The sequence below is a fragment of the Cetorhinus maximus genome, chromosome 10, assembly GCF_964194155.1.
Source record: "Cetorhinus maximus chromosome 10, sCetMax3.hap1.1, whole genome shotgun sequence".
NCBI classification, from domain to species: Eukaryota; Metazoa; Chordata; class Chondrichthyes; order Lamniformes; family Cetorhinidae; genus Cetorhinus; species Cetorhinus maximus.
The window spans coordinates 1,765,494-1,783,180 of record NC_135888.1 but is presented as its reverse complement, the minus strand read 5'-3'; the positions used below and the strand labels follow the sequence as shown (position 1 = coordinate 1,783,180).

The 17,687-nt window shown below is 41.0% G+C and overlaps 1 protein-coding gene across 1 annotated transcript in view; it reads right to left on the bottom strand.

Moving 5' to 3' along the window:
* The window catches only part of cdk5rap2 (CDK5 regulatory subunit associated protein 2), a 164,741-nt gene that overhangs the window by 2,496 nt on the left and 144,558 nt on the right, over positions 1–17,687 (bottom strand). Inside the window, exons 46-51 of the mRNA XM_078549804.1 lie at positions 15,585–15,722; positions 14,314–14,570; positions 9,777–9,920; positions 8,772–8,910; positions 7,339–7,385; positions 187–238 (exon numbers count right to left, since the gene is read on the bottom strand). Coding sequence (XP_078405930.1) covers positions 187–238; positions 7,339–7,385; positions 8,772–8,910; positions 9,777–9,920; positions 14,314–14,570; positions 15,585–15,722 — 777 coding nt within the window. The remainder of the gene's footprint in view (positions 1–186; positions 239–7,338; positions 7,386–8,771; positions 8,911–9,776; positions 9,921–14,313; positions 14,571–15,584; positions 15,723–17,687) is intronic.

Here is a 17,687-nt window from a genome sequence, read left to right as displayed (position 1 = left end):
TAAAATACACTAGCCAACTACAGCACTACCAGATATAAAAGTTATTAAAACACCAAGTTAGGAAAACCTTCAGGAGAAACCATCAGCCAATCGGAAATGAAACAATTCTAACCCAGAAACTTAAATTCAGTGTGAATCAGGCATTTGCATGCAACAGTCACAGAAGTGATCACACACTTCACCAACCTTCATTTTGCTTTGGAAAGCCTTTCAGATCAAAAACCATGTAATGATTCATCTGGAAAAGCTCAGTCGAACGACAAGAGTGGAGAGAGAAAAGGAAAGAGGAATAAAATATTGAATTAAATAAGTTTGAAGAGCAAGATGAGAATTTTAGCCACAAAAGTGTACTGATTAATACAGGGAAAATGCAACTGGAGGAGAACTCGTGCAGAAAAACAAAACCACAAAATATTAAAATGTAATTTTGTGCACTGCTTTTACAAGCGTTTGTTACATATGTAAAAAAATATAAATGTAAATGAACTGCAATAAACAAAGGTCTAAATTTGCAATGTTTTAAACTTTTACATAACATTTAAAACCTGGTTAATTACTCATTAAAAAGGTATTTAAATAACTCTACATTTTAATATGAAAAGTCTTTTCTGGTTTGAGTTCATAAATGCGCTTTTAGAGATTAAGGTTTTCAATCAATTGTTTTTCTCACAAGGGCAAGTCTATTCACGTGTAGGGTGTCATAAAAATGAATGAAGTTATAAAATTTTTATTCTTCAGGAAGGATCAAAGCCTTTAATATACTTCTTCAACTCAAACCAAAACCAGCAGTTAGGAACAGCACAACTTTTACATATGAAAGCAAGACCAAGGGAGGTTTAAAGAACTTCAGGAGAGCAGATTAAAAATAAACTAATCAATAATAAACTCAGTTTACATTTATACCCAAAGTTAGAGTTGCACAGTTCAATCTAGATAGAATATTTAAAATTTAATTGGATGCAGATAAGCTTTTAGTTCATTTGGTCTTATCCTTCCACGTTATCAACTTTACTGTCTATCTGCTGGCTTAGGTGCCACCTGAACAGCAAAACATAGATCTGCTCTGTTTGTTGTCACCTCTGATGATACAGCATAATTTCTATGCTGTGCTGGAATGCTATTCAAGAAGGTGTGATTTGACTACTGGAGTGAGGCTGAAAACGACAATGTTAGCCACTGAGCCAAACTGGAACTTAGCCAGCTACACGTGTGGGAAGGCTCACTATTTATTGACTAATGTTGCATGAATACAGAAGTAGAATATTGCAGATGCTGGAAATCTGAAATGCAGTTAAAAACAGAAACTGCTGGGAATACTCAGCAGGTCAGGCAGCATCTGTGGGTAAAGAAACAAAGTTAATGTTTCAGATCAATGACCTCTCACGAGAACAAGGATGATTCACTGGGCTAAGCTGAAGTCATCTTGCCAGTTCTGTGTACCCGACTTGATTGAACTCTGACAGGATTGAGACATCAGCTTGAGGTAAGCTTCCTCAAGTTCCTCGTTCAGGTGGCCTTTTCAGTTTGCACCTGCAGAGCTAAGTATGCTTCACACAAAAGGAGAGTAAGATGGTGCATCTTCACAACACTCTTACTTTTCTGATTGCATACTACATGTTCTTCCCAATCTGAGCACCTGTGATCACAAAATTATAAACAGAACATTCACTTAAGGAAAGAAAGGATTGATGAACTCATCTGTCTGTGACTGAGCCATTGGGAATGCAAATCAGGTATCTTGTTCTGAACCCAATGTTGCTGATTGAATGAAGGGAAAATGCATCAAACGATTTATTTGGCTCAATCTGTGGGCAAGACTTCGAACATACAACTGAATTAAAAATATGCCCCTGGACCTATTCTTTCCAATGTTGGTGCTACCTCTGGTAGGATCCCAGTGATATGGATTATAAAAGAAAAGCTTCCAGTTCTTTCCTTTAAAACAGGGCTTACCAAACTGTGGGTCACAACCTCCAGTGGGGTCATGAAACAGGATTTTGGGGTCGTGAGCTCCAAGGCAGCAATAGCGTCCATGGAGCTTGGACTGATTTCTGACTGTTGTGAGGACCCTTTAAATCCTCGCTTTTTTTTTTGTTGTGGGCACGGCTGTTAGACTGCTCGGAGGCCCAACTGCTGCTGCTGAAGCAAAAGAAAACGCCTCTGAAAAGGTAGGTGTTTGTATTTTTTGTAGAAAGTCTATTACTTCTAAATTCAGGATCAACAATCCAATCAAAATGCTCAGGGTCCTATTACATTCATAGTCAGCGTCCTATTACTTTAAGATTCAGGATATTTCTACATTAATCAGAATACTATTACATGAATAGTCTGATGTCTATTGCATCAACAATCAGGGTCTTATTGCCTTCTTCTTGTCTTCAGCCAATTCAATCCACTCCATATCAAGAAATGGCTGAAGGCACTGGACACTCCAAAGGTTATGGGCCCTGACAATATTCCAGCAATAGTATTGAAGACTTGTGCTCCAGAATTTGCCACACCCCTAGCCAAGCTGTTCCAGTACAGCTACAACACTGGCATCTACCCAGCTATGTGGAAAACTGCCCAGGTATGTCCCGTATACAAGAAGCAGGACAAATCCAACCTGGCCAATTACCACCCCATCAGTCTACTTCCGATCATCAGTAAAGTAATGGAAGGGGCCACCAACAGTGCTATCAAGCGGCACTTGCTTAGCAATAACCTGCTCATGGTTGCCCAGTTTGGGTTCTGCAAGGGCCACTCAGCTCCTGACCTCATTACAGCCTTGGTTCAAACATAGACAAAAAAGCTGAACTCCCGAGGTGAGGCGAGAGTGACTGCCCTTGACATCAAGGCCACGTTTGACCAAGTGTGGCATCAAGGAGAACCTAGTAAAACTGGAGTCAATGGGAATCAGGGGGTAAATTCTCTGCTGGTTGGAGTCATACCAAGAACAAAGAAAGATGGTTGTGGTCGTTGGAGGTCAGTCATCTCAGCTCCAGGACATTGCAGCAGGAGTTCCTCAGGGCAGTGTCGTCAGCCCAACCATCTTCACCTGCTTCATCAATAGCCTTCTTCCATCATAAGGTCAGAAGTGGGGATGTTCGCTGATGATTGCACAATGTTCAGCACCATTCACGACTCCTTAGATACTGAAGCAGTCAATGTCCAAATGCAGCAAGAGCTGGACAATATCCAGGATTGGACTGACAAGTGGCAAGTAACATTCGTGCCACACAAGTGTCAGGCAATGACCATCTCCAACAAGGGAGAATCCAACCATCACCCCATGACGTTCAATGGCATTACCATCACTGAATCCCCCACTATCAACATCCTGGGGGTTACCATTGACCAGAAACTGAACTGGACAAGCCATATAAATACTGTGGCTACAAGAGCAGGTCAGAGGCTAGGAATCCTGCGACGAGCAACTCACCTCCTGACTCCCCAAAGCCTGTCCACCATCTACAAGGCACAAGTCAGGAGTGTGATGGAATACTCCTCACTTGCCTGGATGAGTGCAGCTCCCACAACACTGAAGTAGCTGCATACCATCCAGGACAAAGCAGCCCCGCTTGATTGGCACCAAATCCACAAACATTCACTCCTTCCACCGCCGATGCAAAGTGGCAGCAGGTGTATCATCTACAAGATGCACTGCAGAAATTCACCAAGGCTCCTTCAACAGCACCTTCCAAACCCACGAATGTTACCATCTAGAAGGACTAGGGCAGCAGACAGATGGGAACACCACCACCTGGAAGTTCCCCTCCAAATCACTCACCATCCTGACTTGGAAATATATCGCTGTTCCTTCACTGTCGCTGGGTCAAAATCCTGGAACTCCCTTCCTCACAGCACTGTGGGTGTACCTACACCACATGGACTGCTACGGTTCAAGACGGCAGCTCACCACCACCTTCTCAAAGGCAACTAGTGATGGGGAATAAATGCTGGCCCAGCCAGTGAAGCCCACATCCCGTGAATAAATATTAAAAAAAAAATCAGCAGCCTATTGTTTCAATAAACAGAATGCTAATACATTAGAGTCATTTGCCAATTGCGTCAATAATCATGATCCTATAAAATTATTAACCTGTATGCTATTACGAATATACAAACTAGGAACAGCAGTAGGACACTCGGCCCTTCACCCTGCTCCGCCATTCAATAAGATCATGCCTGATCTGATTGTAACCTCCCGCCTGCCCCCGATAACCCTTCACCCCCTTTTTAATCAAGAATCTTATCTAGCTCTGTCTTAAAAATTTTCAAAGGCCCTGGCTTCCACTGCCTTTTGAGGAAGAGAGTGCCAAAGACTCCATCCTCAGAAAAAATTTCTCCTCATCTTTGTCTTAAATGAGCGGCCCCTTATTTTTAAACCGTGACCCCTAATTCTAGATTCTCCTGCAAGAGGAAACATCCTCTCTACATCCAACCCGTGAAGACTCCTCGGGATTTTAAAGGCTTTGATCAAATCATCTGTTGCTCTTCTAAACTCCAGTGGATATAAGCCTTACCTTTCCTCATAAGACAACCCGCCCATTCCTGGTATTAGTCTAGTAAACCTTCTCTGAACTGTTTCTAACACATTTACAATTTTCCTTAAATAAGGAGACCAGTACTGTACACAGTACTCCAGATGTGGTCTCACCAGTGCCCTATACAACTGAAGCATAACCTCCCTACTTTTGTATTCAATTCCCCTCACAATATATGATACATTCTATAAGCTTACCTAATTACTTGCTGTACCTGCATATTAGCCTTTTGTGATTCATGCACTAGGACTCCCAGATCCCTCTGAATCTCAGAGCTCTGCAATCTCTCATCATTTAGAGTATATGCTTCTTATTTCTTCCTGCCAAAATGGGCAATTTCACATTTGCCAGGTCTTTGCTCACTCACTTAACCTATTTATGTCACTTTGTAGCCTCCTTACTACTTCTTCCCAACTTACTTTCCTACCTATCTTTGTGTTGTCAGCAAATTCAGCAACCATTCCATCTGTCCCTTCATCCAAGTCATTTCTATAAATTGTAAACAATTGAGGCCCCAGCACTGATCCCTGTGGCACACCACTTATTACATCCCGTCAACCAGAAAAAGACCCATTTATGGCTACCCTCTGCTTCCTGTGAGCCAGCCAATCTTCTATCCATGCCAATATATTGCCCCCTACACCATGAGCTTTTATTTTCTGCAATAACCTTTGGTGTGGCACCTTATCAAATGTCTTCTGGAAATCTAAGTACAGTACATCCAGCGGCTCCCCTATAAACACAGCACAGGTGACTCCTTCAAAGAACTCCAATAAATTGGTTAAACATGATTTCCCTTTCACAAAACTTGTAAACTTTTCTAAGTGCCCTGCTATAAATATCTTTAATAATAGCTTCCACATTACATTAATAATCAGAGTAAAAATGCATTAATCGTTCATTAACAATCTCGTCCTGCTTGACAGCTGAAGCCCCCCCAGTTCAACAACTCTCGTAACCCCCAAAAATTTCACTCCAGGGCCACATGAAGCCCGAGGCATTAAAATGGTGCCACACTGGGGAAAAAAGCTTGCGAAGCACTGCTTTAAAAAAAAATTAACTATAGATTAGAGAGAGTTCAGTTTACATCTACTTTGGTATGAGCATGCTGTTACTATGCTCTTTCAGGATGGCGCACTGTTGGACAGTGAAGATGTGTAGAATCACATCATGACAGTGTAGAACAGGCTCAATGTTTTAGTTCATCCTCCTTTATTGTCTGTTTACAACAGAAATAAAACTAGTCCCAACTTCCAAGCATATTAACTGCTACAATTCTATGGCTTGTTTCAGCAACAGTCTGTACTTTCTTTTAAATTTAGAAATGTTGACCCGTGAATCTGGCATCTGCTGCAATTCTAAGAATTAAGATTGTTTGGTGTGAAAGGACCACACCTCAGTTTATATGATGAGTCAGTATGTTGGGGTTTAAATCACAGTACATGGATAGGTATTTATCAATTTTCATAGGCTACAAAACTCCAGAAATACATACTAATTATTCATCATTTCTAGTTACAAACATTTCAAAGAAAGTTATAAAAGAAAGTGGTATTATTCATCATATTGCTTCATTGACTAAGGGTGATTTGGTCCTTGCTAGTGTTGCAAAACAAGTTCCTAATAAATAGGCAGCCTTTTTAAAAAAAATATCACCCTTGATGTTCTTTTCTATTGACTTCACTCCCTGTTATTTGTTCATTTTATAACATTCATGACTTCAATGCAAAGGAACATTGAGCTCAGTATAAAACACACTGCTGATTTTCTATGTGCTCGTTTCACACTTCTGGCAAAGATCAGTTTTACCCGTAATGTCTCCCTTTGAGGCAGATCCTAATCTACAGTCAGCTTCATCATTTGAGTGTTATCCAATCCATCTCACTTACGAAGGTTACACAAAATGAAAACACCTTGTATCCATACATACACAACACACTATTAAACAGCCACAATTAATTTACATAGCAAATCTGCACAATGCAAAGTGACACCTATACATAAGATCTTAATGAATCCATGTTTCTGCTGAATTGCCAATTCAAATCTCATTGATTTCACAAGTGAGAGCACTCCCACAGAACATTGGTACTATTCAACATATTATTAGAAAAGAACATCAGATTAAAGCAGGCTTAACTGTAAATTCAATCATAAAATGTTGCAGCACACAAACAGGCCATCGAGTCTGATGGTTTTTTTCCTCCAAATGAGCTACCTAATCTAATTGCACTCTTCTGCTTGCTCCCCCACCCATCAATATAGCTCTTTTTCAAACAACTAATTCAGTTTTGAAAAAAAAACTTGTGCTTCAACAATGGTTGGTCAGTGGTTTCCATATTTTGCCACCTTCTGTGCAAGGATATTTTTTCTAACTACTCTTTTTTGTGATTCTCTTAAATTGTGTGTCCCCTTTGGTAAAAATCTTACCAATTACTGGAAATGATAAATCAACCACTATACATAACTTAATCTTGAAGACTTCCAGGAGGTCTTTCCTTAATCTCTCAAGTACCTCTTTGTAATTGTGAACCTGCATCCCTGGTCACATTTTAAATCAATCTGTGACTTTTCCATCCTTCATACATCCTCCCTCTAACACAGTGCCACATGTATACACAACACTGCACATTAATAGATAAAGTTACCCCAGATTTGAAAAGGCAGCAGAGAGGAGATTTATCAGAATTTCGGAAAGAAAAACAGAACTAATGGTATTATCTTTAGGAGTGATAGTGCTGGCAAACTCAGTCCAACTGTTATCACAATTTTAATCTTCTTCTATTAGAGTTTATTTGAATGCTCTACTCACCTCCAAATTTCCTCTAGCTTTCTTCAAAACATCATGGGTTAATGACACTTTAAAAGGAATAGAAAAATTTCATTAAAAATGATCTACAACTATATTTAAATTATATAACATACTGACAACCTTGGCTTTAAAAGACATTGGGTAGGTTCTCAGCATTGCAAAGTGACTCATCAATGTGCAATATCAGGGTGGGTAATGTAGATTTTTGTGTGCAATTTTTAATCTGGGAATTTCTAACTGCAGTCAGATAAGAACATATAGTCATGAACATTCCAAAACACAGTAGATTCAGACAAATCTGAAATTAGATTTGTAAATTAAACCACCAAACCCTTTAATAGCTCAGATCCACCTCAAAACTTTGTCTAAGACTCAGTCCAGTTCTCAATCTTGGGGACACAAGTGAATGTGTGGATTCTACACTGGAATTTTACATATACTTGAAAACATTGCTGCTGGTGTTGCCAGCTGCTTTGTATTGAAAAGCTTAATTTTGTTCCTGATATTTCTACCTATTAGCACTTGGAACTGCCCTGGTATGAAATGGAGCGGATTCACAAATCAGTTGGATTAATTGAACATCTAAAGGTTAATAAACGGACTAATAATGAGCTGCAGAGCTAATCATTTTACCACAGGACAAGTACAACTAGTATCTAGGAGCTACCCAAGAGTATTGCACACACTTACGAATGGCTCATCTCATACTTGTGAATCTGTATTACACATTAGGATGATAATTCCAATAATAGAGAGGCTAAAGAGATTTAATAGAGATAGAGGATAATAGAGATTTAGTAGAGGAATCTCAAACAGGGGGACATAATCTAAAAATATGAATTAAACAAAAAATCTTCACACAAGGGTAGTGGGAAGAAATTGAATTGCCCAGAAGGTCATAGGAGTAGATTAATTGAGGAGCTTAAAAGAGAGTGAGATACTGGGGGAGTAAAGGTTTTCAGAGATATGGAGGAAGGTTAGGATATAAATATATAAAGGATAGGGCTTCTCTGGGTACATAATGATAGAATAAACTTGACCAACTCATATATATATATAATACAAATGGAATGTTTCCCAGGCAAGGAATGTGCTTCTCCAATGTGGGGAAATCATTTATTTCAGTAAAAATAAAGAACAATTTATAGAGGGAGCTGTAATATTTATTCAGGAAAAATATTAACAGTTGAAGAAGATGAAGCTGATAGGCAGAGACAATGAAAGAAAATGTGATGCTCTGGAAACAGCTTGATCAAGAGACAGGAATAAACAATGATAAAAGATGTGGTTACATATGTGTCTATATTATGATTATTCATCACATGAAAGTGTGTATTAAACTGACTTTTTGAAAAATATAGCTGTGGAAAATTTGGGTTGGTAAGAAAAGCAGATTGTATACATGAGTGATTTAACCTTGACCATTTACTAACATTGGTTAATGATGACTTTCTCCATGCCCTCCTTAATCTGGTTAGTCGTACGAAGACGTTTAACAGTGCCATGCAAAAGTTTCTCCTGCTCAGTCAATTTCTTGCGTAGCCAATAGATTTCATCCCCTACAGTTTTTTCCTATGGGAAAAAAATTTAAGATGTGTTAATGCCCATATGTAATTCTTGTATTTCCATTAGTTAGTTATTAAGGTGTCGACTATCTTGGAATAGAACTTTGAGAGAAGTTAGTTGTACATATTCACCACCCCACCCAAACAGGCAACTCAGTATGTTGAGATTGGGTTCCCCTGGTTATTTTTCATGTATGAATGTATACCAGGTGTGTCAGGTTAATCAACCAGAAGGAACATCAATGAGTTCAATCTTACCTTCTCACACAATCCATACAATAACCTTCCAGTTTAAGGTGCGAGAAATGGGAGATGATCTACATTGATTATTTCTCCCTTTAGTATTGGGAAACACCCTGGGATTCAAAAGGGAATTGGATATATCCTTAGCTGTGGCGAAAGAGCACGGGTGCAGGACTAATTGTGTAGCTCTTTCAAAGAGCTGACTCAGACAATTGCCTGAATGGCCTCCTTCTATGTTGTGTGATTCGATGAAACAGGTAAATTGCACTGCTCCCAGGGTGTAGCAGGGTTCAATTTACCAAGCACTGATGTGGGATTAAAACTTGCTAGCTTCTTGGTCCACATGGCTTAGTACCTAACCATTCATCTGCCATACAGTCAGATACTTGGACAAAAAAAAGGTGCTTTCACTATTGGACTTCAATTACATCCCTGCCAAACGGTGATTGCTAGCTTTTGGTTTGAAATTCAATATATGGCCTCCTTCTGTGCTGCAAGTTTCAATGATTCTATATCATAGCACCAAAACAAAATAATCCTATGTTGTGAAAAGTATTTGTTTTCAAGGCCTGACACTAAAAGAAATAAAAAAAAGACATTGCTGTAATCCAATAACTGTGCTCTTTGTACCTGTGTTTGATGACAAGAGTTGGCAGCAGGGATGGGTAAAGAGACCCTCCAGAAGCGTTTTAGCAAATGTCCTGCTTCCTCAAACGTTTGTTTCATGCTCCTTACAGTTGAGGACAAGTACTTTAACAAAGATTCACCTGGTTCCTGGAGCAGAAAGAAAAGACGTGAATTATACTTAACTTTATCAAAAAAATAAAGAACTTCCAAGTAGCACAGTCATGAAAAAGGTAAGTGTCTATCTTTCCTGGTGGGTACATGGTGGTACAGGATGTTCCAGCATAATGTAAAAAGCCATGGCAGTAAAAAGTTGCGAGCATCACTTTCAAAAAGTGATTTTTGCAATTTTGGGCATGCTGCTGTGGTAAAGTATCAGGCAAAATTCAACAATTCCAATCAGTCTGCAAGAGTGACCCCAGCCTTCCAGCCACCTATCATTTTAATTCTCCACCTTGCTCCCATTCTAGCCTCTCTGTCCTTGGCCTGCAACAATGTACTAATGAAGCTCAATCAAAGCTTGAGGGACAGCACTTCGTCTTTCAACCATCTTTACAGCCTTCTGGACTCAACATTGGAATTTAACAATTTTAGGTCATAAAATGTAGTTTTGTTTTTCTTTGTTGGTTTGTTTTCTTTCCCTTTTGTTTCTCTTACTTCCTTCACTTTGCATTTAGACGGCATCTAACCAGCATCCTGCAATTTATACCTCCTCAAGACATAACTTTTGTTTCTTTCCTTGTCCCTTAGACTTCACACCGTGAAATATTCAGTCATTTAATGTCTCCCATCCTCCACCCTATCTCAGACCTTCACTTATGTTTTTCTTGCCACCCCGACCCCTTTCAACTTGATCAAAACCTATTACATTTCTAACTTTTCCCAGTTCTGCTGAAATGCCACAGACTTGATTCTTTCACCATAGCTGCCATCAGACCTACTGAATATTTCTGACATTTTCTGTTTTTACATCCCTATAAAGTCATGAACGCGTAATAAGTAAATAAATAAAAGAATTTGGGCAGTGAGAGGTGGTGAAAGAGACTGGAGATGGACGCAGTTACTAGGCCCCATTTCGTATAGCTCCTGGCAGCCAGATACAAAATGGCATTAGTGAAGATAATGGGAGCAAGTTCTCTTGGTTAGGAAAAGTGCATAATGTAGGGAGATGTGGGGATGTGGACAGGAGAAGCAGAAAACATTCCTACCACTATGAGCATTCTAAAATATTTTATATTTTTTAAATGAATTAAAAAAGGATGAAAATAAGCATATATTTCAAACTAATGTAAACTCAATGGGAAAATACATTTTTGTCACATCAACTTTTTATGTTGATTGTTCCTGACAGTTTTAGGCAGTGGTGGCATTAGAATGAAACAATGATATTAGTGATATCCGTATACAGTGAGTCGAAAGCAAAGTGAATTTCTTTTTTGCATATTTATTATCTACCAAAAAACAAGGAATATTGAAATTAATATGCATCCTTGAGAGTCCAGAGATTTTGAGTTAAAACTGTTCAACAAAAACGGTCTAATGGTTTGCTTTTAAGTTGTGCAACAGGTTGCAAATATCATTAAAATATTTATTAGCTGATTCCATATGTTATTTTTTTCATTAAGTTCAATCAGCATACACAGACTTTTAAAAATTCTTTTATGTGATGTGGTTGGCTGGCCAGCATTTATTGCCCATCCCTTAATGCCCTTGAGAAAGTGGTGGTGATTCGCCTTCTTGAACCGCTGCAGTGTATGTGGTGTAGGTACACCCACAGTGCTTGACCCAGCGACAGTGAAGGAACAGCGATATATTTCCAAGTCAGGATGGTAAGTGGCTTGGAGGGGAACTTCCAGGTGGTGGTGTTACCATGTATCTGCTGCCCTTGTCCTTCTAGGTATAGAGGTTAGGGGTTTGGAAGGTGCTGTCAATGGTGCCTTGGTTAGTTGCTGCAGTGCACCTTGTTGATGGTACACGCTGCAGCCACTGTGCGTCAGTGGTGGAGGGAATGAATGTTGAAGGTGGTGGGTGGGCTGCTTTGTCCTGGATGGTGTCAAGCTTCTTTAATGTTGTTGGAGTTGCGCTCATCAAGGCAAGTGGAGATTATTCCATCACGCTCCTGACTTGAGCCTTGTAGATGATAGACAGGCTTTGTGGAGTCAGGAGGTGTTACTCGCCACAGAATTCACAACTTACTCTTGTAACCACAATATTTATATGTCTGGTCCAGTTCAGTTTCTGGTCAATGGTAATTCCCAGGATGCTGATAGTGGGGGATTCAGCAATGATAAAGACATTGAATGTCAAGGGGAGATGGTTGGATTCTCTCTTGTTGGAGAGGATCATTGCCTGGCACTTGTGTGGCGCAAATATTATTTCACTTATCAGCCCAAGCCTGAATGTTGTGCAGGTCTTGCTGCACATGGACATGGAGTGCTTCAGTATCTGAGGAGTCACAAATGGTGCTGAACATTGTGCAATCATCAGTGAGGGTCACACTTCTAACCTTATGATGGAGGGAAGGTCATTGACAAAGCAGCTGAAGATGGTTGGGCCTAGGACACTACCCCAAGGAACAGTGATGTCCTGGGACTGAGCTGCTTGGCCTCCAACAACCACAATCATCTTCATTTGTGCTAGGTATGACTTCAACCAGTGGAGAGTTTCTCCCACCATTCCCATTGACTCCAGCTTTGCTAGGGCTCCTTCATGCCATACTCAGTTAAATACTGCCTTGATGTGGCAGTCATTCTCACCTCACCTTTTGAGTTCAACTCTTCTGTCCATGTTTAAACCATGGCTGTTATAAGGTCAGGAGCTTAGTGGCCCTGGCAGAACCCAAACTGAGCACCAGTGAGCAGGCTATTGCTGAGTTAGTGTTGCTTCATAGCACTGTCAATGACCCCCTCCATCAATTTGCTGATGATCAAGAGTAGACTGATGGGGTGGTAATTGACCGGGTTGGATTTGTCCTGCTTTTTGTGTACAGGACATGCCTGGACAATTTTTCATGTTGTTGGGTAGATGGGAGTGTGTAGCTCTACTGGAACAGCTTGGCTAGGGGGTGACTTGTTCTGGAGCACAAGTGATTCAGTACTATTTGTAAGTTGTTGAGTTAAACAAGTGAAGGTAATATATTGAAGGGCTAGGAAAAGCCAATAAATTTGTACTGTGTCAATCCAACAAATTTTCAAAATAAGAACTTGCATTTCTATAGTACCTTTAACATACTAAAACATCCTCAGGCACATCACAGGTACGTTCTTAGACAACATTTGTTGGAGTCTTCAACCTCTCCAAGATTGGAACGCCAAGGAGTTGCAGAGCACAGGTTTCCACATACAGGTTGGAATTTAATTAGGGCAATGGGAGTCTTGCTGGCCGGCTGCAGAGCCAGTGGGAGCCACACATTGCCTCTGCTGGATAAGGCCTGCAGGAACTGTGTCTATCAGGCACTTAGCTGGCCAGTAACTGGCCTTTCCCAGGATTTAGGGCCCTGGGGATGAAAATCCTGCCTGCTGAGAGCTACTGGGCTCTCCACTGCCCAACAGCGCTGCTTGGAGCAGTGGCTGCTGCTGGTAATGCATCCACCAGAGACCTAGGATTGACAAGGGGCCCGGGCCACAGGTGAGCGAGAGCAGTTTGGGGGTTGGGAGAAGGTTGTTGCTGGCTGTGTATGGGGGTTGGAGGGGATTTCGGAAGAAAGGGCATGGGTTGGCTAACAGCAAGCACCCGCCCCCTCTACTTCCGGGTCTCTCGATCAGGCACTGAGTGCCTTTGAATGAGGGACCACCCCCAACTCCCCAGAAGCCCATAAGCAAACCTGACATGGTTTGGTGGGCAGTCTCCCTGCATGGCGACTCCCCTGCCCGCCACTGGTTGAATCCCAACAGAAGCAGGATGAAGTCCTTAAGTGGGCATTAATTCCTTACTTAAGACCCTCAATTAGCGCCCACGTGCTTTCCCATCCTGGACTTAAATCGAGCAGAAGCAGGAAGGTGGCAAGATCCCCACCCAGCACCCTCCCACTCAATTAAATGCCCCCCTCGCCTCTAAACTAGATGGTCTGGATGGGGGCTGGGGGGAAGATGGCAGCAAATCGTATTGGATGTTTTTGTCATGAGCAGATATTAGGAGGCAGCCTGGCTGGTGGGGAAGGTCACATTTGAAAGTGGCAGGAAGGTCATTAAGCCTGAAGTGGAATACATTTAAGGCTGGGATAGAGAGATTTTGGCCTCTCAGGAAATTAAGGAATTAAGGGGAGTAGGCGAGAAAATGGAATTGAAGCCCACGATCAGCCATGATTGTATTGAATGGCGAAGCAGGCTCATTGGGCCATGTGGTCAACTCCTGCTCCTATTTCTTATGTTCTTATGTAACTTGCTGACAAGGTGGGCATTAAAATCCACCTTCAAATTCTGATAGAGTAATCTAGCTGCAACTTGTGTTCAACTATGGTTATCCTGAAATGCAAATCTATGGAACACAAGTGCGTACTGCTAAATTATGAAACTGTGAAAAAAAGCATTCGAACAGGCTTTACCTTTGCACCAGTACTCTGACAAGCAGCAACATCTCCAAGACGTGTGTCCATTCCATGAAGCAGTGAACGGCTCTCGGAGATTTGTTTGCGCAGTACACTGTAATTTCCTACTGACCCAAGCACATATTGCCCATTTTTGTCAGCCCACATCCGATGCGCTGGTATGAGTCTGGAAGCCTTGTGTGATAGATTTTCTGTGGAACTGTCACTGTAATGTGAGGAACCATCAAACTCATCTTTTGGCAGTGCTTTGATTCCTAAGTCAGATGAAAGTTAAAGATTACAAATTAAGAGAAACATCACTGGTTCAATAATCCAACTATTTCTATGGCCGCGATTTTCTGGCCCCGACATGGTGGGACCCGCTGCAGGCGATGCGGTGGTTCAACCAAAAGTCCAGTGACTTTCCGCGGGACTGGACGATCTTGGCAGTGGGTGGGACCGGAAAATCCCGCCCTATATATTTTAAAATATAATTTCAGGAGAAAAACATGCATATGGAGAAACAAAACTACTCAGTGGGAAAAAACCCGAAATCGCCATGCATTATATTCATTGGATCTCCGCTCGTCTTTCAACAATTAGAAAGTCAACTATCATTAACTTCAGTTTCATATCGAATTTCAATGTTCTTCTTCTCTCCTGAACTACACCCTATATCCAAATGCTGAATGAGTTTTTATTGAAAGCAAGGGAAAGGACAAGAGAAGGAAATTCAGCTCCAAATAAATAGTTCAGACAATTTTATCCAATTACTGCCTGGCATAACAACAAAGTTTCTTTTAAATGCCACTAAATGTATCAATGCTGCATTGCCATGGCTTCAATATTCATATAGTTAGAGTCAGCAGTTAATTACATAAACTTAAACTAAAGAAAATACTAAACTGTTTAATTCCTCTATAGAATATAGCTGTAAATTTTGTTGTCAATGACTCGTGTACAGCTCTATGCATTCATCCTAAGCAAATGAACATCAGTGTGAAGCCAAAAGTGACAGGAAACTAAATTGGGAAACATGACTAACAAATTCATCTACAAAGCCACACAGAACTAAAACTAGTCTCATAAAATACATATGCTGGACTTGCTGAACAGTCTGAAATTAGCACTTACATATTGACCTAATTTCAAATACATTAAGTAATGGCATTAAGTATGCATGTTGCGGTAATACCCTGAATTTTGCTCACTGGCAGTGTTAAAGTTCTTATCACAGTTTCATCTCATTATGAAAATTAACGAGATCACTGCTTAAGAATATTACATGCCTGGGATTCTGAACATCGATCCATCAGCAACATTGACATCTGCAGGGATATTAGCAGAGTTTGGTGATGTTGGAAATTCATGAGATTGGAAATTTTCTTTTCCATCATCAGCCGAAACAGACACGTTAGCTTCAGAGCCTGTCAAACATTAGCACAAAAATACAATTACAGCATGAAGATAGCATCATTGGAGCAATCTAAAGGACTAGATACTTAAGATTTATTAATGCACAACCTTTAATACTGTATAAAACCAAAAAACTGTGGATGCTGGAAATCCAAAACAAAAACAAAAATACCTGGAAAAACTCAGCAGGTCTGGCAGCATCTGCGGAGAGGAGCACAGTTAACGTTTCGAGTCCGTATGACTCTTCAACAGAACTAAGTGAAAATAGAAAAAAGGTGAAATATAAGCTGGTTTAAGGTGGTGGGGGGGCGGCGGGGGTGGGACAAGTAGAGCTGGATAGAGGGCCAGTGATAGGTGGAGATAACCAAAAGATGTCACAGACAAAAGAACAAAGAGGTGTTGAAGGTGGTGATATTATCTAAGGAATGTGCTAATTATGGGTAGAAAGCAGGACAAGCAAGGTACAGATAGCCCTAGTGGGGGTGGGGTGGGGGGAAGGAATCGAAAAAGGCTAAAAGGTAGAGATAAAACAATGGATGGAAATACATTTTAAAATAATAGAAGTAGGTGGGAAAAGAAAAACCTATATAAATTATTGGGGGAAAAAAAGGGGGGGAATCGGAAAGGGGGTGGGGATGGAGGAGAGAGTTCATGATCTAAAATTGTTGAACTCAATATTCAGTCTGGAAGGCTGTAAAGTGCCTAGTCGGAAGATGAGGTGCTGTTCCTCCAGTTTGCGTTGAGCTTCACTGGAACAATGCAGCAAGCCAAGGACGGACATGTGGGCATGAGAGCAGGGTGGAGTGTTGAAATGACAAGTGACAGGGAGGTCTGGATAATGCTTGCGGACAGACCGAAGGTGTTCTGCAAAGCAGTCACCCAGTCTGCTTTTGGTCTCTCCAATGTAGAGGAAACCGCATTGGGAGCAACGAATGCAGTAGACTAAATTGAGGGAAGTGCAAGTGAAATGCTGCTTCACTTGAAAGGAGTGTTTGGGCCCTTGGACGGTGAGGAGAGGGGAAGTAAAGGGGCAGGTGTTGCACCTTCTCCTACCTATTTCCATTATTTTTAAATGTATTTCCATCCATTGTTTTATCTCTACCTTTTAGCCTTTTTCGATTCCTTCACCCCGCCCCACCCCAACTAGGGCTATCTGTACCTTGCTTGTCCTGCTTTCTATCCTTAATTAGCACATTCCTTAGATAATATCACCACCTTCAACACCTCTTTGTTCTTTTGTCTGTGACATCTTTTGGTTATCTCCACCTATCACTGGCCCTCTATCCAGCTGTACTTGTCCCACCCCCCCTTAAACCAGCTTATATTTCACCTCTTTTCTATTTTTCCTTAGTTCTGTTGAAGGGTCATTCGGACTCGAAACGTTAACTGTGCTCCTCTCCGCAGATGCTGCCAGACCTGCTGAGTTTTTCCAGGTATTTTTGTTTTTGTCTTTAATACTGTATATAAGGGTTCTATTGCATCATACAAGCAATTAAATGGTAAACTCCATTTCTACCTAGGTGTTTAACAAATTTGAAATACAGATAGTTTTCAGCTGAAATTGACATTTTAGATAAGCTTGATCATCCAAATATTCAAACTCCGAACTTGAACATATTTTAAATTCAGAGAAACAAACACAACAGACTTGAAAAGAAATACCAAATGTAGAAGTTAAACTGCATGTTGTTTAAATGATATACGTCACTTCCAAGGCAATATTTTTCCAAGTTTAACTGAGGCACCCCTGAAGATGGGCGAGTTTTTTTTTGAGGAAACCGGGGCCAGGCAATCAGGTGGGGGGAGGTGTTATTTGGGTGGAAGCACCTTGGGGCAGCCCCTCCTTAGACCATGGAGTGCCCATCAAGGAGCTCCCCCCCCCCAACCCGCCTCTCTCCCCTGTCCCAGGAGCCTACTGGGAGGCCGCCAGGGTTTCCCTGACAGTCTTCCCCCATGGCGGTAGGCCCTCCTGACGT